Source organism: Myodes glareolus, chromosome 8 (genome assembly GCF_982192425.1).
Source record: "Myodes glareolus chromosome 8, mMyoGla1.1, whole genome shotgun sequence".
Classification (NCBI taxonomy): Eukaryota; Metazoa; Chordata; class Mammalia; order Rodentia; family Cricetidae; genus Myodes; species Myodes glareolus.
The window spans coordinates 108,677,736-108,704,498 of record NC_142033.1 but is presented as its reverse complement, the minus strand read 5'-3'; the positions used below and the strand labels follow the sequence as shown (position 1 = coordinate 108,704,498).

At 53.1% G+C, this 26,763-nt stretch overlaps 1 protein-coding gene across 4 annotated transcripts; it reads left to right on the top strand.

Moving 5' to 3' along the window:
• Positions 1 to 64: 64 nt before the first annotated feature.
• On the top strand, positions 65 to 25,952 carry Dazap1 (DAZ associated protein 1). Of its 4 annotated transcripts, none has more exons than XM_087909397.1 (12): positions 65 to 182; positions 11,718 to 11,758; positions 12,144 to 12,310; positions 12,519 to 12,584; positions 15,719 to 15,829; positions 16,443 to 16,491; positions 19,072 to 19,154; positions 21,160 to 21,313; positions 22,246 to 22,275; positions 22,423 to 22,563; positions 23,122 to 23,298; positions 25,098 to 25,952. In XM_087909397.1, the coding sequence occupies exons 1-12, from the start codon at positions 178 to 180 to the stop codon at positions 25,268 to 25,270; spliced, it is 1,197 nt and encodes a 398-aa protein (XP_087765523.1). In that variant the 5' UTR covers positions 65 to 177; the 3' UTR covers positions 25,271 to 25,952. The 4 variants fall into 4 exon arrangements, with proteins under 4 accessions (XP_087765523.1, XP_048316037.2, XP_048316042.2 ...); XM_048460080.3 differs by lacking the exon at positions 65 to 182 and adding an exon at positions 4,404 to 4,578; XM_048460085.3 differs by lacking the exon at positions 65 to 182 and adding an exon at positions 4,406 to 4,578 and having other exon boundaries at positions 15,722 to 15,829.
• The last annotated feature ends 811 nt before the right edge of the window (positions 25,953 to 26,763 follow it).

The following is a 26,763-nucleotide window of genomic DNA, read 5'->3' as shown; positions in this document are numbered from 1 at the left end:
AGGAGCCATACAGGATGGAGCCAGTGCTAGGGCAGAGTCCAGCCTTTTGCTAGGGGCGGGACCAGACCGATGGGGTGGGGTCACCCTTTTGCTAAGTATGAGGGACAGAGCTAAGAAGCGGGTCCAGCGGGCTGAGGCAGTGGTATCCAGCCTTTTGCTACGGATGGGAAAAGAGACATGGGGTAGGTGTTTATGGGATAGGATGAAATGTAGTCTGCTAGTGGCCTGCTTCCACGGGTGGGGTGGGGCCTAGCCTGCTTGGGGCTAGGTAGAACTGTCTGGGCCTACTTTCGGCCGAGGGCTGGGGTTGGAAGCAGGGAGTCTGGCTACTAGGGCTTTTGTCTTGGGGGCTTGGGGGGGGCGGGGTTGGGTGGAGTTCAGTCTTTTGCAAAGTACAGGGCACTGTGATGGGGCGGGGCCTACGGCTCTGGGCGGGGCTTAGTTGTCTTGCCATGAAGTTGGAGACATGAGGGCCGAGGCTTACTTGCTGGGTACAGGCCAGTGCCGTGGAGGGTGTGATATGCCATTAGGTGCACGCCGAGGCTTCTGCAAGAGTGGGCCAACATCCATGGACCCATGGACATTTTGAGCAGGACCTGATTCTGCATTTGCCTAACTGGCTCACGCGGATGCTGTTTACTGTCCAGAGGCCTGTCTGGAGAAGCTGCCAAACTTGCTGATCCCAACATGTCCTCCTAGCTGCTCCTCCATGTTAATTTTTTATTTGTATTTATTTGTTTATTTAGAGATAGGAACTCACGATATAGCCCTGGCTGGCCTGAAGCTTGCTATGTAGACCAGGCTGGCCTCGAACTCACAGAGTTCTGCCTGACTCTTGGTCTGATAAGGTCTAGACATGCATTGGCCTCTCACTGCCCCTCTAATCTGCATTTGCTGCTTACAGGCTCCCTTTTACCCCTAGATCCCTTGGTCTGATCGGGGGTAGCTACATGATGACTTTTCTGAGCAATGCTGGAAGAATGTACAGAATAGTAAAACTATTAACTTTCAGAATGTGTCCGTGGTGTCTGCTGATGCCCTCATTGTACAGACAGGAAAGCTGCTGAGTGGAGATCAGAGCTCCAAGTTAGAAAACCTTGGGAGAGTGGAGATCAGGGCTCCAGGTTAGAATCCCAACAGTCTCAAAAAAAAAAAAGAAAAGAAAAGAAAAGAAAAGAAACCCTGATGATCTGGCCTCTACTTTGTTTTGGGGTTTTGGAGGTTTTGTTTTTGATTTTTGATTTTTTTTTTAATGTGTGCAGGTATTGTGTCTGCATGCCACCGCTGTGCAGTATGTAGGTGTGGGGTCTGTTATTCTGTGCATCCTCTGTGTGCCGTGCCCAGGGAGGTCTGAAAAGGGCACCACACCCCCTGAAGCTCAGTTACTGGCAGTTGGAAGGCCCCAAATGGGTGCTTGGGATCAAACTCTGCCCTCTGGGAGAGCAGCCAGTGCTCTGAGAGGAGAAGAGATGATCTCGCCAGCCCCTGCCTTTTGTTTTTTTAAACAGGTTCTCCTGTGCCTCAGGAGGGCCTTGAGCTCCCACACAGCCAAGCATGGCCAAGGCTGTCCTACCTCCCCAGAGCCAGGATCACCAGTGTGTCCTGCCGTGCCGGTATCTGCAGTGCTCACTCAGAGTCTGGGCTTTGTGCTGCTGGCCAGCAGAGTGCTCTCCCCCACTGCACTGCAGCTCCAGCCCCACACCGGCCTCCACACTCCACTACTGTGAGTGGTCCTTCTGATGACCTCGTGTGGTCTAATTAAAACACGACATGGGAAGCTTTGTAGTGCCAGCACTCCAGACTCTTAGGCTGTGAGCTCCAGTTCAACCAGAGCTACACGGGGAGACTCTGTCTCCAAACAAAAACTTTGGCCTGGTGCGCCTTTAATGATGGGAGACAGAGGCAGGTGGATCTCTGTGAGTTTGAGACCAACCTGGGAGTTCCATCTTTTGCTTCAGTCAGTTTATGGTGTGAGCTGCTGCACCCAGCTCTGGAAATGAATTGTTGTTTGTTTGGTTTGTTTTGTTTATTGATACAGGACCTCACAATGCAGACCAGATCACCCTCAGATCAGGCTGGCCTCGAACTTACAGAGATCTGCCTACTTTCCTACCTACCTTGCTGGGAAGACCCGTGATTCTGGGGATGGAGCCCAGGGCTTAGTGACTACTAGAAGAACTCTCTTCCTGCTGAGCCCTAGCCCCAGTATCTAGTCTCTAAACAATGTATTAGTTTAAAGGGCTCACGCCTGGTCCTTCTAGCCACATCCTGTGCCTTGTGTCCCCCCCAGTCTCCTGTGCTATTCATTCACCCAATCCTCACAGGATGACAATACTCTCTTTTGGACCCAAGGCATCACTCAGCATATGAAAGTGCTTGCCTTTAGGCCTCACAACCCGAGTTCCATCTCTTGCATGTTTTCCTCTGACCTCTACATGTAGGGTCATGGCATGCTTTGAAAAGTCGTGTTTTTTTGTTTTTGGGGGCTTGTTTCATTTTGTTTTTTGAGATTGGGTCGCAGTTTGCAGCTCTGGCCGCCCTGGAGCTGCTGATCAGTGTTGGGGTGACCCGACACCTAGATACCATTCTATTTGTTTGTTTCAAGACAGGATTTCTCTGTGTAGCCCTGGCCATCCTGGAACTCAGAGATCTGCCTGCCTCTGCCTCCCAAGTGCTGAGATTATTAAAGGTGTAATCACCATGCTGTGCTAGCTTCAAATGTTTTAATGTCGGCCTGTGAGTATTTGGGGGCACCTTCATGCACAGGGATAGCTGGCACGGGGGCAGGATAACAAGACAATCTGTTCATGTGGAACTGTGAAGAGTCTATAAGAATATATAGGCGGGGCAGTCATGGTAACATGTCTTTGGTCTCAGCACTCAGAGGCAGGGGCAGGTAGATCTTTGTGAGTTCCAAACTAGCCAGACCTACTTAGTTAAACCTTTTCTTTAAAAAAAAAAAAAAGCCAGGTGTATTGGCACATCCCTTTAATCCCAGCACTAGGGTGGTAGAGACAGGCAGATCTCTGAGTTCAGAATAAGTTGGTCTACAGATCAAGTTCCAGAAAAACCCTGTCTTGCCAAGGGTGGGGGCAGGCAATCTATGGATTGTTAAGAACAGTGACTCAGAGCTCCAACCCCACCTTGTATTAGGGTCCTGCTTCCCCTGCATTTTGCATCCCCCACACAGAGTCAGGCCCTCCTCAAAATTGTTATTACTCTGTTTTGTAATCCAAGAGAAGCTGCCACCTGGGGCCACTCTTTCGTGCCTGGGGTATTTTCCATCTGGGTACTTACAAATTACCATCATCTGGCTTCACAAACAGCACTGTGGGCCATGTGAGGCATTTATTTTTTGATTTTGTTGTTGTTTGAGAATGTTTCATGTAGATCAGGCTGGCCTCAAGCTCACTATGTAGCTGAGAATAACCTTGAATTCCATCTTGCAGACTTGCATTGTCGTGCCTGGTTTATACAGTGCTGGGGATAGAACCCAGGCCTTGGTCAGTCTGAACAGGTGCTCTACAACCTGAACCACCACCACCTCCTTTTGTTTATTTGCTTATTTATTGTATTGTTGTTGTTATTATCATATACATTTTTGAGACAGGGTCTTACTTTGTAAGGCTGGATGCCTTTTCTTCTCATTATAGTCTTTTTGAGGTGGGTATTATTATTACTAGTATTATTATTTACCTTTTTGACATAGGGTCTCACTTTGTAGTAGCTGGACTAGAACTCACTTTGAGTAGAGATAGACTATCCTAATGAGAAGATAACCAACAGACAATAGACAATAGTGAAAGAGTTTGTCTGCCCATGTTAGTGGTACTGGGGGACACTGATATTTTTTCATAGCCAGTGAACTTGGTTAACTTTTACTTTGACCCAATCGGGCCTTAACTGAATGACCTTGGACAGGTGAGTCAGCCTCTGTCACCCTCTGTGTCGTCTTCTGGGAAAAGGGAACACCGGAAAGTGACACATATCTTAACGTGAACGTGCAGCCTGTGTTCTACATCGAGCCCTGAGGGGCGGACACAGACTTTATTTCTCGCAGGCTCCCACGCAAGACCGAGTTTCGCGAGTGGAGAAAAGGGAACCTGCAATTGCGCCTGCCCGCGCCATGCACGCCCCGGCGCGACCGGCACGTGCACCCGCACGCACGCACGTGGCTGGCGCCCTCCGCGCGCCTTCTGAAAGCCAGAGACCGCGGAGGACTACATTTCCCAGAAGGCTTAGAGTCGGGGGCGGAAGCGCGTGGCTCGGCTGTACCTGTGGCGCCGGCGCAGAGCCCTGTATTCTTCCTTCTCAAGCAGGCACGCACGCGCAGCGCGCCCCTGGCTCCGCCCCAGGAGGCCCCGTGCGGGAGCGCGCCCGGGCGTGCGCAGGGCGGCGGCGCGGCGGCGCGGGGACGCGCGGCGACCGTTGGCGCGGAGGGAGGAGGTTCAGCGCCGCCGCCGTTGCGCAGATCCGGGCCGCGGCCGCGGGGAGGGACGAGCGGTGACCTTCCGGAGGAGCGGGGCGCAGCGGGCCGGGACGGGGCGCCATGAACAGCGCGGGCGCCGACGAGATCGGGTGAGGACACGGGGCCGGGCCAGCCTGGGAACGAGGGAGGCCGGAGAGCCGGGGCGGTCGGGCCGGCCGGGCCAGGACTTAAGGGGAGAGCCGGGGTGCCGGGGGGCGCCCCAAAGGCACCCCAGGGATAACTGAAGGGACCCAAGGTGACAACTCACGCGTCAGAAGAACCGTAAATAATAGTGGACGGGTTAGGGGGACCCATAGCATAACTCACCGTACTCAGAGACCCCGAAATAATAATCAGTGTATTGAGGAGCCCTAAGAGGAGCCCTGGAGTCAGAAAAGCATTATAGAATAATTAAGGATGCTAAGAGACCCCCACAGGAGATCCAAGGTGCCAGGGAGACTCCAAAGGTGGACCAGGGTCCTTGGGAACCCAAACATTAAATTCGTGAAGCTGAGGGACCTCCAAAGAGCATATTATAGATCAATGAAACACCGTAGGATAGCTCTGGGGAGTGGGGAATTCTAAAAGATAGATCACAGGTCACGGAGACCCTGTAAAATATATTAAGGATGCTGAGAGACTCCAAAGGATAGATAAGGGGTCAGAGATTTCCCCCCCCCCCCATAAATTAGGTTATGGGTGCTGAGGGGTCCCAAAGTATAGATTATAAGTCAGGGAGATCCCATGGGATAACTAAAGGATACAATAGGGTGCTGGGGATACCTATATAGAACTACAGGGAGGAGGAGAATCATAAAGAATAGGTCAGGATGTTAGGGGGCTTCCTAAGTGAAGCTCTTACGGTCAAGAAGTCTCCAGTGATAATTTTGGAGGTTGTGGGAACCTCCAAATGAGAGTTCTGATATTAGGGAGGCCATCAAATGATAGTTCATTGAACTGATAGACACCAAAGGCTAGGTCAGGTGTTGGAGGGACCTAAGTGGATCATGGGTGTCAGGTAGATCCCCCCCCTCAAGTTCAGGGGGCTGGGGAGCACCAAAGAATAGATTGGGGGTCAGGATGCTGAGGGACCCTACAAAGGAATTAGGGCTCAAGAAGGTCAAGTGAATGGGTGCCAGGAGGCTCCTGTAGAAAAATTTAGGGGACTAAGGGACCCTTCCAAAGGATAGATTGGAGGCAGGGGTCCCCATAAGTTGAGCTATGGAGTTAGATACCAAAGGATAGAAAGGTGCTGAGGGAACCCCAAAAAGGATCCTTGGTGCTATGGGAACCACAAGCCATAATTGCAGTTACGGGGAGATTGCACAGGTTAGCTAAGGAGACTAGGGAGACCGCCAGCAGTAACCACAGGAGAGCCCAGGGGATAGCTAAAGAACTGCGGAGACCTGAAAGGCTTATTCAGGGTGCTGAGAGGCTCTAAAAGATAGCTGGCCAAACTAGGGGATACCAAAATGGACACCCCAAGTCAGGGAGGCACAGAAGGATAGGTAAAGCCACAAAAGGGAAACTGGGGAGGTAAGTGACTCCAAAGGATAGCCCACGGGGGTCTGTGGTACCCTAAAGGGATTCTCCAGTGGGTTAGGGAACTCATAAGAGGGAGACTCTAAACAATGGTTCTGGGGGGTCTGGGAACTCTGAAAGAGAAACTCAAAAGCAAGGAAGACCTCCTCACCCCTGAAACAGCTCAGAAGGCTAGGATACCCAGAACAAGAACTCGGGGTACTAGGGGAGTATGAAGGGAGCTTGAGTCCTGGAAGCCTTAAATTAAATAGTAGCCTGAATGTATGGGGAATCTCACATAGGAGCTTGGGGTCAGGGAAACCCCAAAGAGTAGCTCATAATACACAGGGCTCGATGCAGAGTGCTAGGAGACCCAGAAATAAGACTGAAGGATTAGGGGACCACCAGAGGGAAGCTTTTAGAGCTGTAGAGAACCTGATGTGGGACTCGGGGAGGTCACAGAGGAGTTCAAGGACTAGGGAACCCCAGGTAGGGGCTTTGGTGGACTCTGATATCAGAGTTTGAGGGTTCTAAACAAACGTTGAATTCTAAAGGAACCTGGCCCAGGAGCCTGAGGTCCTTTGGGATCCTGTTTGGTACATCTTGGGTCTCACCAGTAGGCCTTATATGCGCTCCCTGACTGCTTTGTCAGTTTTCTGGCCCAAGGGTCTCTGAGTGGCATCCTGAAGCTCCCCCTACAGGCTCAGGAACTTGGCGGGTTGATGCACATGGTCAGGCATGGTGTGGGTTCATTTTCCTACATGCATAGCTTATGCCACCTGGGTTGCGAGACAGTCTCCCACATTGTACTTTGAGGTGCTCTGGTTCCTCTCAGCCTTCCCTGCGTCATGGTTCCTTCGTGGATTTCTCTGCCTCTGTAGGAAGAGTCTGGCTGTTCTCGGGTAGACTTCCTGGGGAGGTGGTGAGCTGCCTAATGCCCTTGGTGTTGAGTGTGCTTGGCACAGAAGACTTAGGTATAGCCCCTTCTGTGGCTCTTTCCCGGGATCAGAGCTGAAGGAAGGGGCTGCTACACTTGGGCCCCAGTGCAGCATGAGCTGGAGCACTGTGCTGGTGCCTGTGTAGGTTTGCGGCATCCCTGCTCATAGCTTGGACTCTGAAGGGCCTCTGTGGGCCTGGAGGCCATCATCTGCAGGCCTTCCCTGGGACAGCATAGACTTCAGGACATTGTGATGTACTAGACCCTGCTGCGCCACTGCAGCCTTGCACAGACTCACTGGGCAGTAGGGTTATGTGTTTAGACTGGATGAGCCCGGGACTCTGTGGGCCCCCAGGAAGCTACCCAGAGGGCCAGTTTGTGCTTGGTTTTGGTTCTCAGACAGGGTCTCCTTACTAGCTCTGACTGTCCTCAAGTGCACTATTATAGTCCAGGCTGGCTTTGAACCTAAAGAGTTGGACCTGCCTCTGCCTCCTGAGTGCTGGGGGCGGGGTAAAGCCCTGCCACACCCAGCCTTTGTTTATAAGTTTTAAACTTTTGTTTGGATGCTGGGGACCTACCCTAGGGCTTGGATCTGTGAAGAGCCAGATGCTAAAGTTGCAAGTCAGGGTCTCCCAGTGTAGCAGTTGGTTTCTGAGAAAGCATAGCAGGTGGTCATCAGCAGTGGGACACCCAAAGTCCTTGATAGAGCTCCTTTCTGGTAGAGCTATTTTAGATGCATGGTGGTCCTTCTGTGCTTTCCCCTATATACTCTGTCCTGGTTCATTGGCCTGTTCAGCCAATCCATGTAGGTGGGTGGCCGACTGTTGCATTTGGTGGGGCTTCAGCCCTCGTGCATGTGTTTGCTGGGAGCTCTGGGTCCTGGCAGGAGCTCCCATTTTTTCTCAAGGCCACTGCTGGCCAGAACCTGTGATGTAACTGTCCTCTCCCCAGGGGTGGATGGAAGGTAGATAGTGGTTTCTTCTGGAGGTAGCTTCAAGACCACGTCTTGGGAAGCTAGCAAAGGGACTATCCCTGGCGTCACCTCAAAGTTGGGCTTGTCGTGGATTTTTTTTGTTTGTTTTCTGGTCCAGAGCTTTGGCTGGTCTGAAACTTTGTTATGTAGACCAGGCTGGCCAAAGACTCAGAGAAATCCACCTGCCTGTCTTCAGAATTCTGGGATTAAAGGCATGTACCACCATGCCTGTATCTGTCTGTCTGTCTATCTATCTATTTATTTTTGCTTTTTCAAGACAGGGTTTCTCTGGGTAGCCCGGGCTGTTTGTAGAACAAGCTGGCCTCAGACTCACAGAGACCCTCCTGTCTCTTCCTCCTGAGTGAGTGTTATGATCGAAGGCGTGTGGCACCACTCTCAGCCTGTATTTCTTTTCAAGCTGTGTTTGTGTGTGCGTGCACTTTCCAGGTTGTCAGGCATGGTGGCAAGTGCCTTGCTGAGACATCTGATTGGCCCAGAGGGTTGGAATCTCTGAAGGGAGTGTGGACATGGGTCCTGAGTCTGGTTTCTGTATTTCTGTGTTAAGTGCAGGAGGTTGGCCTGCTTGCTAGAGCTATCACAGGTGGTCTAGTGCAGTCTGTTCCCTGAGTGTCAGGCCCATGCCCATGTTAAGGCAGAAGCTCCTACAGTCCCCTGGGGTGGCCCAGGTCACTCTGCTCTTCAGCTCCCACAGTGACAGACCTATGGAGAAAAATCCCTCTGGTAGCTTCAGCATCACGGGAAGAGTGAGAGGCAGGCACACTGGTCATGCTGGAGACAAGGTCTTCACAGGAAGACTTGGGTCTGTGTGTGGCCTGGAGGAGGGGTCTGGCAGAAGGTGGAATGCAGTGTCAGGGCCTGTAAGAGGAAGGGCCCAGCTCATTATTCATGTTGTGGTTGTGTCCCATCTTAAGGCCCCCACTGTGCAGTGTCCCTGCCCTGGGGAAGGAGCTGCCTGGCCCTGAACCCTGGAGGACACCCTCAGACCTCAGCCAGCAACTGCTGTAGGCTAACTGTGGTTGCTCCTTCTGGGACAATTCATTGGAGGGGGTACACTTGCATCGGTCTTGGAGTACTCAGCGAAGATAAATATCTCCTCAGCCTTGGCGCTGTTTCTTGTGGTGGTTTTGGAGGGGGGGGTCCTGTGCCTGCATGGTGCCTGCATGGTCCAAGGTTCTTTAGGTTCGGAAGAGACTGGTGTGAGGGCGGCAGCTGGGGTAACTCTGTTGTCACTTCATTTGCAGGCCTTTGCTCCCTGGCCCCAGGCTGCAGGTATTGTGTTGTGGGTTCCTGCTGTGAGCCTGACTGTGTTTGAGCGATCCTTCTCTCTTCAGAGAGAGTCTCAGGATCACCTGCTTGAGTGGCTGTGGGGAAGGAAGGGATGGGATAGGATGAGCAGACACATGGGATGGGAGGTCGTGCACGGGTGTGTGGGTGTCTGTAACACTGCTATTTCTTTCCAGGGGCTGCCATTGTAGGGGTTGGGGTTTAGGCCATGAGGCAAGTGCATGTGCACTGAGGGCCATCTGGGAGGGTAGGACCACTAGTAGATGTTGTTAGATGAGGCCCCTAGTCACATTCTCATGCCACTCCTGCCAGTGGGGGTCACATGTCCTTGTAGGTGAGCTGGGGAACCAGCCTGAGAAGGCGCAGCAGGGGCACTGCCTGACCATGCGCTGCCAGAAACCTCTAAGGGAAGTAAGTGATGGCTGCAGAATGTGGGGTGCAGGATGCCAACCATGGCAGGATGCCCATAAGTGACAAGTCCACCAGCTCCCCCTGGAGGCACCTTGATCGGTGCTGTCACCCATAGCCTGCCTGGCAGAGTTGTGTGTGGCCTTTGCTGGCCCTTAATCTGCAGTTTGACTTCACCTTCCCTCTACAGCCAGCCTGGGTCTTAGTGGCTGCCTCCCAGGGCTCCGGGGGCTGGCCAGCGGGCCCTCCCAAGGTTCTGGCTTTCCTTCCTTTCTTTCGCTTACTTGATTGAATACTTGCCCTCCATGCCAGGCATAGCGATTGGGTTCAGCCACAAAGGAAGTGAAACCTGCATCCTTGATCCTTCCAGAACCTTTGTGAGTATGGGCCTGTCTCACCTGATGGGCTTTTCTGAGCAAGACATAAAGCACAGGCCAGGAGCCCTGCTTTCCTCAGATATAGCCACACCAGCAGCGGCCCCTCTGGACACCTGCAGCCTGTGGCACTGCAGGGTGTGGATGTGCCCTGCTGCCTGAAGACGAGACAAGAGGGCACCTTACTCCCCACTCCTAGGTGCTATCTACATTTCAGCTATGCTGCTGACATAGCTGGTTTTTCCTTTCTCCGTCTCTTTTTTTCTCTTTTTAAACTTGTCTGCCTTTAATCCCAGCACTTAGGAGGCAGAGGCAGGAGAATCTACAGAGCGAGTTCCAGGACAGCCAGGGCTACACAGAGAGAAACCCTGTCTCCAAAAACAAAACAAACGAACAAACGAATGAACAAAATCTTATTTGGCCTCCAGCTTCTGATTCTTCTGCCACAGCCTCCTGTGCTGGACTTCCATGCCTGTGCTACCACACTTGGCACTCTCCCAGTACTGCAAGGGGGTGCTGGACCCACCTGACCGGTTCCTCTTCCTGGCCCAGTGGCCTCCTGCTTTGTTAGGAAGGCCTGCTGGCAGCCGCTGCTGAGCTTGCTCTGTTTTGGTTTCAGTGGGTATACCTTGCCCTTCCCAGGCTGTGGCCTGAGGAGACACGTGGTTTTATGTTAATGAGACTGGGCCCTGAGCCACCTGCATGATTGCCCAGCCTGGATCCCTTGCAGAGATTTGGTCCTAGAAGGGCAGTGGGCTAGTAGCCTTGCCGCCCTCTTCCACACTGTGAAGTGAGGCCCTGTGTGGTTACTCATCCTTTGCCACGGCTAGTGCCTCTATTATGGGACTTGGCTGTGAACGGTGCTTGGGCCACTTGAGGCTCTCATGTCTCTGGTTTCTAGCCTGGCTGTGGCATTTCCTGCAAGGTGAGCAGAGTTTTTGTTTGTTTGGTTTTTCGAGACAGGGTTTCTCTGTATAACAGCCCTGGCTGTCCTGGAACTCACTCTGTAGACCAGGCTGTATTCCAACTCAGAGATTTGCCTGCCTCTGCCTTGTTTGCTGGGATTAATGGTGTGCGCCACCACCACCTGGCTGAGCAGATTTCTTATGTTTTGGAATGATGGTGGTGCTGGCTCTGTGGTCCCTTCTTGCTTAGGGACTTGCCCCAGGTGTCCTGTCTAGGGTCAGTAAGCAGAGCTACGGGGGCAGACTCTCCTGACTTCTGGACTGGGGAGGGATTGAATGGCTCCTGAGCTCCTAAGTGTCTCAGGTGACACGGTGAGTGCTCTCTGCTGGGGCCATGGGCCATCTGATACAGCTGCTGCTGCTTCGCTCTGAGTGCAGCTGGCATTGGAAACTGGGCCATACAGATGGGGCCACTGCTGAGACTTTGTTACCAACTGTTGTCCATGGCTTCACTGGGCCATGTCCTAGCATCAGTCTTTCTCTAGCTGACTGTTTGTCTTTTGGGCTTATGCTGCAGCTTCTCTCCGGATGTGTCTGCAGAAGCTGCCTGTGGGCGCAGTGGCTCCTTTCCTGGTAGACCGACTCTGGCAGGGCCATTTCTGTGGCAGCAAGGTTATTTCTTGTGTCTGCCATAGTATGGGTGCCAGAAGTCCTCTGCTGAGCTCTGGGACCCACAGGGTGACTGAGCACATCCCTCTGCCTGTGGGCCTGGTGTGGGTAGGACACCCTGAAGGGATCAGCTGACCTGAGCCTCCTCTCCCTGCAGGAAGCTCTTCGTGGGTGGCCTGGACTGGAGCACCACTCAAGGTAGGAGCTGCGGCATCCCAACCACGGACAGTCCTGGCCCTGGTGTCTGTCCCTCAGCAGAGCTTGCTCTACAGTCAGCATGCCTAGGTGGGAGTGCTCTGCTTCTCCAGCCCTGCCCTCTCATGCCCTGCAGTTAGTCCACACCCTTCTAGCACAAGGCAGGATGGCCTGGCATCTTAGTCTGTGCTGTCTTCTTGTACCCTGTGCCCTCTCCCCCAGTAGTTAGTTGCCAAGCAGCTTGGGTGAGACTGGTGCACTCCAAAGGCATGTTTGTGTGTACACATGTGTATGGGTGTATACACACTTGTGTGCATTTTATGTTCATATGTGCTGAGTCTATGCCTGAGCTAGAGACATGTGTGCTTTTGTTCCCGCCTCTGAGCAGAGACTCTGCGCAGCTACTTTTCCCAGTATGGCGAGGTTGTGGATTGTGTCATCATGAAAGATAAAACCACCAACCAATCTCGAGGCTTCGGGTTTGTCAAGTTTAAAGACCCCAATTGTGTGGGGACAGTGCTGGCCAGCAGACCACACACCCTGGACGGCCGGAATGTGAGTGACTTCATGGGTTCTCCCCATCTTTGCCCTCATGTCTGAAGTAGTTGACTGTAGGGTTCAGGCTACTGAAGATTGTGTGTATTAGCAGCCTTGAGGCGACAAGCCCTGGGGTGTGGTGGGTACTTGCAGTAGTGGCCAATGCAATACCCTTTGCAGAAGAATTGACTTCTTGCTCACCTCTCTGGCTTAACATTTCCTACAGATTGACCCGAAGCCATGCACACCTCGGGGGATGCAGCCAGAGCGAACGCGGCCCAAGGAGGGCTGGGTAAGGCTGGGTTGGGCTGGGTGGTTCGGTTCTACTAGAGGATGGTGAGTGGCCACCACCCTCCGCTCTGCCCCCTGACACAAGGGGAATGGGCTTCCAGGGGATGTTGAAGCTTGAGAGCCAAGCACCTTCATCTTGGGCTGGGTACAGATTCTCCACTAGTCCCGCCTAGGAGGGTGGGGTGGCTCATGCCCTTAGCAGCAGGAGCCTGCCGCCTGTGCTCACATGGCTGCGCATCTCAGCATTCCCTCCGTGGCAGCAGACTGCCTTCCCTTCCACGTGGGCCTGCTGGACAGGCAGGAGTCTGTGCGTACACTATGAATGGTTCCTGGGGCCTTTGCAAGTGGCTCACTTGTTTGGTAAGATGGTCTCAGCCTCTCGGGTGCTGGGATATAAGGTGTGAGCTGCCATTCCTCGATAACTTTTGAATTTTATTTGTATTTTTTATATGTGAGTATTTTGTTTATATGTGTGTCTGTGCAATGCTACTTACTGTTTGAGTGCCTGGTGTCCAAGGAGACCAGAAGAGGGTGTCAGATTCCCTAGAACTGGAGTTGTGATAGTTGTGAGTTTCCGTGTGGGTGCTCGGGGTCAGACTCAGGTCCTCTGGGAGAGCAACCAGTGCTCCTACCCACTGAGCCATCTCTCCAGTGCTTTCCTATTAAGGCATTCCCTCTGGCAGGTGGCCTTTTGGCCCCAGGTCCAGGAAGTTTATGACTGCTGACAGCTTCACTCCCTCCTTTTGGTTTTTCAAGACAGGGTTTCTCTGTAGCTTTGGAGCCTGTCCTGGAACTAGCTCTGTAGACCAGGCTAGCCTCCTGCCTCTGCCTCTCGAGTGCTGGGATTAAAGGCATGTACCACCACCACCTGGCTTCCTTTTCTTTTAAGAAAGCCATTTTCCACAAAAGTTCTAAGCCTAGCACAGCTCTGTGCTTGCTAGGCTACAGCTTCTCACACAGAGTCCTCAGCAGGGGTCCTGCTGTGGCACCATTGACTGGCTGGCTCTGCCTTTTGAGGTTCTGGAGGTTGCACACTGAGACTTGTCAATGTGACCTAGCACACTGTGCATACGAGCTTCTTACCTGGGTCAGCCCACTGTCATTAGCACAGTGATATGCTTCCCCAAAGTCCAGTATATCATGTAGCCCAGGCTAGCCGGGAACCAGGATCCTCCTGCTTTAGCTTCCGAATGCTAGGCTGACAGGCCTGTGTGGCCATAGCCAGCTCAGTTTAGTCTCTTTAACTCAAAGTGGTTAGGACCAAGGGGACTGTACGGTTCTCACACATGGGACCACGGGGACTGTGTGGTTCTCATGCATGGGACTGTGGTCAGGAGAGGGAGGTGGGCTTATGTCCTCTGGCTGCTCTAAACTTCCCTAAGTCCCTGTGTCTCCAGGTTCTCACTGCCAGCTGGTAGCCCTGAGACTGCCTTTGAGCTTTTTAACTTTGCTCAAATCCCCATCTGCACTGGGAGTGTAGGCCATTGATGGTCACCTTCTCGCATGTGGAAGGCCCCAGGACCGTCTCACGCACTGGAATTCTCTATCTCCACAGTGTAGGCCGTTTTCATCATCTCCCCCCCTTGTTTGTTTTTTGAGACAAAGTCTCTCAACATAGCCCTGGCTGCCCTGGAACTCACTCTGTAGACCAGGCTGGCCTTGAACTCATAGATCCACCTGCCTCTGAGTCCTTGAGTGCTGGGATTAAAGGCCTGTGCCATCACTGCCTGGCTGTTTTTTGAGACAGGATCCTCTGTAGCTCTGGCTGGCCTGGAACTCACAGGGATTCCCCTTGCTTCAGACATTGCAGTGTTTTTTGTTTGGTTGGTTTGGTTTTGTCTTGTGGTTGCTCTTACTGGTTCTAATTTTAATTTTTTAAAAAAATTTATTTATTATGTTTACAATATTCTTGTCTTCATGTATGCCTGCCTACCAGAAGAGGGCACCAGACCTCATTACAGATGGTTGTGAGCCACCATGTGGTTGCTGGGAATTGAACTCAGGACCTTTGGAAGAGCAGGCTGTGCTCTTAACTACTGAGCCATCTCTCCAGCCCCCCTGGTTCTAATTTTTAAATTACACGCATTTGCTGTGTGTCTGTGGCTGTTCTTGCCACAGTGTGTGTGTAGATGTCAGAGGAGCTCGGAGCTGTTTTTCTGCTCTCGGTGTTATTCTCCAAGACAAAGTGTGTGGTGCCAGAGAAATGGTGCTGTGCCCCAGAGCTGTGTGCAGTTCTAGCAGTGCTCTGCTCTAGCTGAACCAGGCACCGTGTGAGCTGGAGTGGGTGGAGGTGGGAATGGGAGGTACACACTTCTTTTTTAAAAAAATATTTATTTACTGTTCTTATGTATGAGTGCTCTATCTGCATGTATGTTTTCTTGCCAGAAGAAGGCATCATATTTCACTATAGATGGTTGTTATCCACCATGTGGGTGATGGGAATTGAACTCAGGTCCTCTGGGAGAGCAGTCTAGTGCTCTTAACCTCTGAGCCATCTCTCAACCCCCCTCCTTCTTTCCTTTTTCCCTTCCTTCCTTTTTTTTTTTTTTTTTTTAAGACACGGTTTCTCTGTAGCTTTGGAGCCTGTCCTAGAATTAGCTCTTATAGATATACACTTTTAATCCTAGTATTATTGGGAAGCAGAGGCAGGTGGACCTCTTGACTTTACAACAATCAGCCTGCTGCTGTACATTCTATGTATTGAGTGTCAGGTAGACCAGGACTGCATGGCGAGACGCTGTCTCCATAATAACAAGCAAAAGTTGTGCAAGGGACAGCGAATGATCTGCATTTGGGGTCCCAGCTGTGGACAGCCCAAGGCAGCAGAATTACCATGAGTTGAAGGCCAGCCTGGGTTACATAGTGAGACCATCTCAAAAAGAACAAGCCAGGTGGTGGTGGTGCACACCTTTAATCCCAGCACTTGGGAGGCAGAAGCAGGTGGATCTTAGTGAGTTTGAGGCCAGCCTGGTCTACAGAGCGAGTTCCAGAACAACTGGGGCTACACAGAGAAGCCCTGTCTTGAAAAACAAAAACAGACAAAAAAACCCTAGAAAACTATGGAAAGGGTTTTGTGGTGGCTAAGCTGTGGGGAGCAGACCACCACAAGTCACTGACCCTCCTCCTCCTCGACAGCAGAAAGGACCCAGGAGCGACAGCAGCAAATCCAACAAGATCTTTGTGGGGGGCATCCCCCACAACTGCGGTGAGACGGAGCTCAGGGAGTACTTCAAGAAGTTCGGAGTGGTGAGCTCTGCGCGCTGCTCTGGCCATTTCTGGGCACCTCCCCTGCCCCCACCCTTCTCCCCGTCGGTGTGGCCTGGGGCAGTGGGGAGCTAGCTGTGGCTAGGAGGCATGCTGCCTGTGGGGGTCAGGCAGCTGACCCTAGTGAGACCAGATTCCCCTGGACACCTGGACTTATGCCCGCATAGGGTTCTGATGTGGAAACCACTGGCCTCCTGGCACTATTCCACTTGGGATCTCCCAGAGAGACTGGAGCTCCTTGTGTGGCCTTTCCTATGGAGCAGGTGGAGCCCTCTGCTCCCTGTGGGTTTTTGAGCTGCTCTGTGGGGCAGATAAGACTGCAGAAGCCTGAACTGCTGGGCATTATACTGAGATGTGATCAGGCATGACAGCAACCTGGTGTCCCTGAGAATGCTTATTACTCTGGGGTGGTGTGTGTCCATCAGGCAGGGCAGGGCACAGCACAGGAAGACTGCCTGGTGTCTCCCAGCCAGGAGGGACCTGGGCTATGCAACCAGGATCACAGCTGCCTCTCATTTGTCTGGTGCCCTGGGACCTCCTGGAACTGGGGCTGAATAGCTCTGTGGTGCCTGCATCATCCACCCTTTGTCCGCAGGTCACCGAGGTAGTCATGATCTATGATGCAGAGAAGCAGCGGCCTCGAGGTAAGGACTGAACCCGTTCATCCTGACCCATGTCCTCCCCTCAGATGGCAAACTATCTCGCCCTAGACAGGCCAGGGTCGGATGCTACACAGCCAGTGCCATTGGGCCACATGCCAGACAGACAGACTCCATGCTTCCCATTCGTATCCCACTTTGTCCCCACCTCCCTGTGGGCTGTTCTGACCACCTCGCATGACATCAGCACATCTTCTGGTTTGTTCAGAACCAGCTCAGAACATGGGCTTCTCAGCCCTCGTTTGTTCTCGCGGCCCCAGTCTGTGACTGAGCACTGCCTGGCTCACCCTAGACTCAGGCCCTCGCTGCCCACTCACTCCATGCTGGCCAGGGAGCAGGCGACACCTCGTTCCCAGCTCTTCTGTTTCTGTGGCTGTTTGTCCCCCACACTTTTGGTTCAGTGTCCATTTTGGGCCATAGTGCTCCACGGTACAGGCCCTTCACCTCACCCAGCCGTCGCTGCCTCTCACTGTCTGTCCCTCGGCTCACACGGTCTCCATTCACGTCTTCCCTCAGCAAAGGCGCCCATGGCGCCACCACTCGGGAGCATAGTTTGCCATTTGAGCCTCCTCCACTCGTCCAGGACGCACTGCTCACTCGTGTGGTTTAGCTGTTAAGTCTTAGTCTTAATTTACGGTAGACATACATGCTTAATGACGTACGTAGTATCATAGAATACGGTACCGTTAAGTAAGCTGTCTCCTCTCTCTGTGATTGTCTGTGATTAACGATGTCTCTCTAGATCTCTCTCCAGGTGCTAAGTTAAGTCACACAGGTACAGGCCCGCCCGCAGTCAGAGGACGGAGCGGCTTTGCTCCCGTGGGGTGTAAACGAAGTTTCAGTGTGTTTGTCCCGCTGCTGCCTCTGACACAGCGTTGTAGACAGCCTGCCCCGGCTTCTCCCCCACGACCCACGGCCTCTTGCACTGTGCCTGGACCCAGCCAGCCCGGTGGCTTCAGACACTCCGCCGTTTGAGAGAATGTCAACTTTTCAAATGTCTTCATCACTATGTTGTGTTCCAAATGCCGCCTCTGACTTTGTGAAGCCTCGGTGTGCGGGACTCTAAAGGCAGCTCCTAGGTGCTCCCGCCCATGGCTGGCGCAGCTGCCACCGCCCTCCTGCCACCCTCACCTGGCCTGGCCAGACCCAGCTAGTGTTGCTGGCCTGTGCTGGAGGGGCAGCAGGAGCTGGGCCAAGAGCTTTGGGGCTGGCATGTGGGCCTGTGTCCCTGGGGGCTTGGAAGTGTCCCAGTGGGTGGCAGATAGCAGTGGTTGGGTCAGCAGGGCCCTGCAGCACCTCTGTCCTTCTTGGCTTTGCTGGCTCCTCCAGAATCTTGGTGGGGCTCAGTGTTCCTCTTCCTTCCTGTTCCGTGTCTGCTGACTTCAGATAGCAGGCCATCTTGTCCCTGCAGATCTCTTGTCCCCAGCACTCTGTCTGCAGTCTCCTTTACTCTCCTCTGTCCTCTGTCCCTGGTCTCATCTCTTCAGCCTCCAGCTCCTATAGACTTCACCCTTGCCGTTCCATCTGGCTTCTCTCGTGCCCTGACACCATCTGTATAGGACAGCAGGAGCCCTAGCCCCATATGCCCTCCTCTCCCATCTGTCTCTCAGCCACCTTTTCCTGTCTCCCATCTCTTTCCTCCCATGTCCACATAGGGCTATTTCCCAGTTTCATCTGATTAGCTGTGGAGTCCCAAGCCTCTCCTTCCCGGCTCCCTGTCGTGCCCAGGTCCCTAGTCACTCATCCTTCTGCCTCTGCTGTGAAGTTCTCTTGGAGCCTTTGGCACTTCTGTCTTGAGTCTCCCTCACCCTTTGTTCCCCGAGGTCTCTGGGCCTGAGCGCTGCAGGAGATGCTAGCGCCAAAGGCCCATGTCCCTCCTGCCCCTAGCCGGGTGACCGCGCTTGCCCAGACCAACCAAACTTCGTTTATACTGCCACTTTCTTGTGTTTGGGAAATGCTAAATTTTTTTTCCTTTGAAATTTTTTTTCTTTTTCTTTTTTTTTCTTTTTTCTTTTTTTCTTTTTTTCCTTTTTTCTTTTTTTTTAAATGACACCATGCCTCTTGCTGTTGCTGCTGACAGCAGAATTTGACCTGCTGGAACCCGTTGTGGCCTGTATCTTTGTGTATTACCTGTATTACCTATATCGTATGTCGTAGAGGAGTAGGACTGTTAGACACAGGACTCCGCGGCTTAGCCAACAGTGTTGGGTAAGCCTGGCGAGGCGCTGTAGGAACTGCACTCGGTACCGCCTAGAACAGCGGGGGCTGCTGTGAGCACTAGCTGCGAAGCCAATTGCAAACCCCGGGGGAGAAGCTGGGTTTCAGAAAAACCAGAGCACACCACATGTCCCCCATTGCCTCCCAGGCACCCCGATTCCTGTGGCCACACTCAGCCCGGAGAAGAGTGAATGTCACCCGTTGTCCCCAGTCCCTGTGGGCCTTGGCCCCCTGCACACAGGTTTTGTCTGAAACCCAGTCCGACCCCGCGGCCGCCCTGATACTGTTCATCATCCTGTTTTGTGTCACACGCCCTGCTACCTTGATTCACTCTTCGTCGTTGGCTAGGTTTTGGATTTATTACTTTCGAGGACGAACAATCAGTGGACCAGGCTGTCAACATGCATTTTCACGACATCATGGGCAAAAAAGTGTGTAGTTGTAGTTTTATTTTACCTTAAGACCAAGCCAAGCCTTAGGCAATGAGGGGTTTCACTGGAAAGTGGGCACTCCCCAGAGGACATCTGTGGGGCACTGCCCCTGGATGGGGGTGGGGTGGGATAGAGGGCGGGGTCCTGGGAGGTGGGCTGTCTTCAGTGAGACCCTAGTGTTGCCTCAGGCTCGGTTTCCATGACCACTCCTTCAGATGTGGCCCAGCCCCTTGTGTAACAGTGACCTTAATGTGATGAGCAGGGACCTCCACAGGCCGAGGTCCGGCTGGCTCCAAACTGAGCGTACTGAAACATCCTGAAGGATTGGTTTTCTATTGGGTCACTTACTGTGAAACTCCGGGACCAGCCACATGCTCTGATAGCACTTAACCACGTGCAGTCAAGTGACCTTTGGTGTTCCATCTTCATACTGTGTTGCTGCCAGAGTGGGCAGGGCGGACCCAGGACCTCCCGAGATCCCAGGCCTAGAATCTCTCTAGCCGCATGCTCAGGGTTCCATCCAGCCCTCCTGAAGGCTACTCTAGCCACCTTAGCATGCATGATCGCCCTGGCCCTATCTCTGAGACTAGATCCACCTGCCACTCCTGTGGCTGCCTGTGCTAGACCCAAGGACAGAGAGACAGGGACATCTCTTGTTCTGGGACCGTGCAGCAGCCCAGGTTGTGGCCTACAGGCTCTGTTCATCCTGGATAAACACTGATGAGATGGGATAGCCCTGTTCTGACACCCCTGCAATCTCAGTTTAAGCCAGCCTGCAGCCTGGAGGGCATAGTGGCTGGCAGCAGTTCGAGGGGCTGTCTGTGTGACTGTGGTCAAAGGTCCCAGGATAGTTGCGGTTTAGAGAAAGATCAGAGAGGACTGTGCAGTGCCACCCTATCCCCAGGTCCCTTCCCTTAAAGACCCCAGCTGACCTTTGACTGGTCGCTGCAGCCCCTGGCAGACTCCAGGTGCTGGGAGCTGGGCCTGCATGGTGTTTAAACTCCAGACTGAGCAGCTGCAGCCCAAGTTCCTCCAGTCTTGGACACACACTGCTCTGTAAGCGGGACAAGTCCCCAGGGGCTGCGGGGCTCGTTAACTCCGAGCTCTGATCCTGCTCTCACTGCCCCAGCTTAGGGCATCTGCTGCCCACCAAGTTCCCACCACCGGGACCACCTTTGGGTACTGGAAGGGGTGAGGGTGGGGCTGTGCTGAGTGCTCCTTCCTGCCCTAGGACCCTGCCAGAGCCTCTGGGCCCAGCCCTGGTGACAGGCAGCCTGGTAGGGCTGTTGAGTCATCAGTGAGCCCTCAGAAGGGGGTGAGGTCCCCTTGCAGCCTGGCTAAGTAGGTCAGACACCAGCTTCTGCTAGGGTCCCTATCTGCTCTCCCCTGCTGAGCCAGGACTGGGCTGCTGCCAAACACAGTATGAAGGTTGCTTACTGATCCCTATGTCCATTTTATTGCATGTTTGTTGACTTTTTGTTAGCTGTACCGTAAGGCTCTTACATCCATCCCCTCTGACATTCCTCTGAGTTACTGAGATTCTTTAAGCATTAGCCTGGGGAAGGTAAGTCTTTATCTTCCACTAGACATTTTAAATAATTGAATCAAAGCCAGCGTGTTTCTCAGGTATGCAAGGGGGGCGGTGGGTGGAAGGAGACCGCCTCTTGTAAGCGGGGTACCCCTCAGTTCCCTCCTTGGCTGTCTCCCGAGGGTTCTTGGTCTCCTGCTGTTTGCAGTGGGGGGGCACAGGGCATCTTCCAGATGCATTCGCTGTACCTGAGAAACATTTTTTTATACAAAGAAGTTAAAGAGCAAACTTTTTTTTTCTTTTTTTTTTCTTTTTTTTCCTTTTTTTAAAGAAAGAAACCTACTGGCCTAAGTAAGCTTTATATTAAGTACTCACTTTAAGTCGTAAGGTGTTAAGTGTAGTCATAAGTCACCATGGGTATCTGAAGGGCAGGGGTACCACTGTGGCGTCTCCCTAAAGTGTACTTGATTTATTTAGGTGGAGGTTAAACGAGCTGAACCTCGGGACAGCAAAAACCAAGCACCAGGACAGCCAGGAGCCAGCCAATGGGGCAGCCGCGTGGCACCCAGTGCAGCCAACGGCTGGGCAGGCCAGCCCCCCCCCACATGGCAGCAAGGTTATGGCCCACAAGGTAAGGCTGGGGCTCCACTGAGACACAGGCCTGGTTTTGTCCCTGCTAGTGGTGGCTGCCTCCCTGTCTCATAGTGGTGGGACTGGCCCCACCGTGGAAGCTGCTGCCCACGAGCTCAGGCTGCAGGAAGGCTCGAGGGCTGGTAGGCATGTGAGATGGCTGTTGAGTTGTCCTTCGAGGACCATGGGACGTCATTTTGGCCAAGTGTGTCACTACTTCTGCCTAGTTCCTAGCTGGCAGCAATAAACACAGGAGCCTGGCAGTAGCTGCCTGGGGGACCCAAGTCTACAGAAGGACCCCTCCTATTTTCTAGAATTTTCCTATTTGACCTAGGTAGAACATGACACTTTTTCCCTTGGTGCTAGAGGTGAACTCACGTCACAGCTAAATTGTACCAAACCTCTGTCTGGGTGGGTGATGCAGGCCCCTTGCCACCCTGTGTTCTCTCTCCTGAGGGCTCTGCAGGTGGTTCCACCCCTCTACTGCTAAGTGTGTGCAGCCTCCCAGTGCCTGGCCACAGTGCCCATTGGCAATGGTGTGGGGAGGCCTTCGTCCGGAAGACTCTAACTGGTATTGCCTTTGCAAGGATTGGATCAGTGTGTCTGGGTGCTGAACACCAAGGGACTTCGTCTATGGTATTTTCCTTGTTGCTCTTAGAAGAGTAACTTTGAGAAGAATTTGCTCTGGCTGACATTTTGAGGCACAGGGCTACCCTGCCAGAGCAGGCATGGCAATGGGCTGTAAGCCGCGGAGAACCGTGAACCTAGTGTTTGGCTCCATCTCCTTTCTTAATGGGTCAGGACCCCAGCCATGGACGGACTTCCCTCCTTTCTCACTCTGGACAAACTTGTGTGCATGCCTTGGCGTTTTTGGGCAGCACCAAGAGAAATCGCCTTGGCCGACTGACACCTTCTTTTCTGTTTTCTGTCTAGGAATGTGGGTGCCAGCAGGACAGGCCATTGGTGAGTCAAGTGTAAGGGGTCAGGTGCACACTGTAGGATTGTCACTGTGTGTGCACTGGGGACTGGTGCTGGGAGGAGACTGGATTTGACTTGGGTGACTGTGCCAGGCGGCCCACCTGGCCTATCCTCACCCACTCTGTTTTGCAGGTGGCTACGGCCCACCCCCTGCGGGCAGAGGAGCCCCACCCCCGCCCCCACCCTTCACATCCTACATTGTATCTACACCGCCTGGAGGCTTCCCCCCGCCACAGGGCTTCCCACAGGGCTATGGCGCCCCGCCACAATTCAGTGAGTGCTACCCCAGCCGAACAGACCTAGCATGCCAGCTGTCACCCCATCCTGCTGGGTAGAGTGGCCACGCTCTGCATTTGTCTCCCAGGGCTGGCTGAGTTCATGGGAAGTTTCTTGCATGCAGGCTTGGGCCAGTGGTGTCTAGGGACCAGGCAGTCAGTGTGTGATAGAACTCTGGAAAGGAGCTGACCTAGGCCATCCCTGTTATTCCCAGTGGGCACTTGCTAATGAGACCAACAGCCCACATTGCCCCAGGCAGAACAGTTGGCCTGGGGCCAGCTTGCCTGTCCAGCCTCCCTCCTGAGCAGACTGCTGGTATGATCGGCAGCAGCTGTTTTTGTGGTGCTGGGGTGGAGGCTAGGACCTCTGGGAGCTAGGCAGGCATTCAGCAAGGAGCACCCTGGCCCTGGTGATGGCTTGCTCTAGCATCCTGCCTGAGTACTAGTGCTAGTCCCATTCCGCCCTGAGCAGCCCATCTGCCCTGCTGAGATGTCTGCTAGTGTTGTTGGTGGCCACTCGGACCCGTCCTCAGGTCTGCCTTTCCTATCCCTGCAGGTTTTGGCTATGGGCCTCCGCCCCCACCTCCTGATCAGTTCGCCCCTCCAGGGGTCCCTCCTCCACCTGCTACCCCAGGGGCTGCCCCACTGGCCTTCCCGCCACCTCCGTCTCAGGCAGCCCCCGACATGAGCAAACCCCCAACAGCCCAGCCGGACTTCCCCTATGGTCAGTATGGTAAGTGGGTGTGGCCGGCCGCTCCCAGGATGGGCAGGAGCATGAGAGGTGACCAGACGGGACTCTGGGGTGCTGTACTCCATTTTATATCTGGGGGGAGTGGGCTCCCAGAAGTTACCCTGTGCTCTGCCTTCTGTAGCTGTCTTCTGGAAGAGCCTGTCTTTGCTGCAGTCACCAAGAGATATAGGCTAAGAAGTCTCTGGTGTGTGGACAGTCAGGAAGGCCTCACTTGAGTGCCTGCCGTGTGTGCACCTGTGGGTGTGGGGCCCAGCGCCAGAGCCAGCCTTGCCTTGTTCAGGTGGGATGAGTGACCCAGCAGTGGCAGGGAGCGGCCAGGTTCTGCACAGTCATCTTCTTGTGGCACTGGGACCTTCTGGTGGGTGACTCAGGCTACTGTGGAAGGTCGCTTTGACCTGCTTCAACCTGTCGTCACCCCGGTATAGGTGCCCTCAGCTCACCAGGCTTCTGTCCTGTACACAAGTGGTCTTCTACCCTAAGTTTGAATCCATACTCTTACACAGGCTAGGCATGTGTCCCTTGGAGTGACAGCCTCAGACTTAGCTTTGTGTTATGTGTGTGTGCGTGTACCATGGCATGTGTGGGCAGTAGGGGTGCCTTGGAGTTGTTGCTCTTGTCATGTGTTTAGGAATGGAGCTCATATCCATGCTGGGCAGCAAACACCTCCCCAGGGTATAGACCCCCCCTTGGGTTTTTTTTGTTTGTTTTTTGAGATAAGAGTTTCACTTTCACCCTACTAACACGGGTTGGCCTTGAACTCAACCACACCCAGATTCCTGGGGTGTTTTTGGTTTTTTTTTGTTTGTTTGCTGTTTTTTGTTTTGTTTACTTTTGAGACAGGGTCTCAACTAAGTAGCCCGACTGGCCTTAAACTAGAGACATGTACCTGCCTCCCGAGAGCTGGAATTTAAAGTTTGTACCTCTGCTCCTGTTTTTATAGAAGGAAATTTTCTTTTTAAGAATTATTTTATTTGATGTGTATTTGGGTGAGTTTATGTGTACCACTTGCATGCAGAAGTCCTCTGAGGCCAGGAAGAGGCATCCTCTCCTCTGAAAACTGGAATTAGTTGCAGTGAGGACCACGCCTGTGCTCCTGTCAAAATCTTTATCTTTCCGTCCCTGGCTGTGTGTGCTCGGGTCAAGGCCATACAGCTGGCCCCGGGCTGTGCCTGCAGGCTGAGCCTCTGAGCCAGGTCTCCAGGGCTTCAGGTTGCTTTCACTTGCCTGTTGTAGGGAGGTGTGGCCTTCCTCCTACTTCCTCTGTCCCTGGGCATTAACACCAGCCACCCACAGGTCAGAGCCAGTGGTGCTGGGTCCTGCTTGCCGCTGCCCTGGATGGAGTGGCCTGCATGTAGATGGCTTTGCACGCTGGCCACACAGGCAGGAAATGGTGTCATCCCCATTGAGCCAGGAGCTTGGATAAAAGGGTTATTGGGAGGGTAGGCTGGACCCCAAGACTGCGCTGTCCTGTTCTGACACACTGTCTGGGCTGTGGCCTAAGCCTTTTTTTTTTTTTTTCTTTTTTTTTTTTTTCTTGAGACAGGGTTTCTCTGTAGCTTTGGAGCCTGTCCTGGAACCAGGGTGGCCTCAAACTCACAGAGATCCTCTAGCCTCTGCCTCTCGAGTACTGGGAGGTGGTGCCACCATCACCTGGGGGGCCTGAGCATTCTTGAGTTCCCCAGTTCTGACTTCACATGTGGGGTGCATTGGGACAGGGATGCTCTGGAAGAAGCATAGGGCGGGTCTCTGTCCCCTGATCTAAGCAGCCTCTCTCCCTGCAGGTTATGGGCAGGACTTGAGTGGCTTCGGCCAGGGCTTCTCGGACCCCAGCCAGCAGCCACCCTCCTATGGGGGCCCCTCAGTGCCGGGCTCAGGGGGTCCCCCTGCTGGTGGCAGCGGCTTTGGACGCGGGCAGAACCACAACGTGCAGGGCTTCCATCCCTACCGGCGCTAGTGCAGGATCCGGAACTGGTGAACTCGTGACAATCACACACTCGGAGCAAAATAAACGACCACTCGACCTGGGGGGGGGGGCTGCGAAGGCCGCGTCTGGACTGAGGTTTTAAATATATTTCTTTTCTCTGACCCATCAGCACAATAAAAACACGTCACTGGTTCAACAACAGGGTTTAAAAAACGCCTTCAGCTTTAATTCAGAATTTCAGGTTTCTTTTTCTTCTTTTTTTTCTTTTTTCTTTTTTTTTCTTTTTGAGATTATTTTCCTGAGCCTTTTGTTTTACCGTATATTGTAAACTTTTATGTTAAAGAAAAAAATATACATTTACAAATTGTGAGATTTTTAAGAGAAATTTTCTACGATGTATACTGGCTTATTTTTTAATTTAAAGCAGGGTTTGGGTGCGGGAAGCGGGGGCCCTAGCTCCCGCCGGCGCGGGCTGGGGCACGGGCATAGACTACTGCGTGCATTTGGTTTTTTGTTCATTCCTTGCTTTGAGCGGCTTGTGTGGCTGCGGGTGCCACAGGGCCCCTGGCCCAGGTGGCAGTGCTGACGTCACAGGTGGCCTGAGCCCCACACAGGTGGCAGGCATGGCCTTGCTGGAGGTCCCTCAGCCGGGCTCAGGTTCCCATTGACCAGTTTGACCCAGTTTGAATAAAGCAGCGTGTTTGGATCAGAACTTGAGTGGTGTCTGCTGTGTCTGTAACTCTGGCCTGTTTCCCTCTGTCCTGTGCACTTTGGAGGGCCCGTGAGTACCAATTGGCAGGACCTGCCCCACTAAAGGTAAGCTCAGAATGCAGGAAACAGAGTTGGTTACTTGGAGTCCCATTTTTGGCCTTGATGTGACATCCACCACAATTTATTTTGGTGTGGGGAGGGGCTTATACCAAGGTGTGCTTGTGGAGGTCAGAGGGCATGTCAGAGCTCACGGGGTTCTTCCAGCTATGAGAAGTGCCTTACTCTCTGAACCTTTTTACTGGCCCTAAGTTTATCTACCCTTCTGTGTGTGGGTGTCAGTCTGTCCTCTGCATACACTGCACAGTCCCACAGTGGCTGAGAGCCTCCATGTGGGTGTTGAGAATTGAACCCAGGTCCTCTCGAAGTGCACCAGGCACTACATGCTGGGCAGTCTCTCCACACCCTTAAGTACACCTTGAAAAGAAATGTGAACCAGCGGCGGTGGTGGCGCACGCCTTTAATCCTAGCACCTAGGAGACAGAGGCAGGCAGATCGGAGTTCAAAGCCAACCTGGTCCACACTGTGTGAGACCCTGTCTCAAAGGAAATAGGTATGGCTATATAGGAGGTTCCTTGTGTAAAACTTTTAAGACAATTCTGAAGCCATGTCTGAGGCCTCTCAGCAGTAGTGTCCCCCCTCCCCTGGGAACCAAGGACCTAACATTGCCCACACACATACTGAAATGTTGGGAACTCTCCATCATCTCCCTGAGTCCTTGTGAATGTTCTATTGAATAGGGCAAGATAACCCTT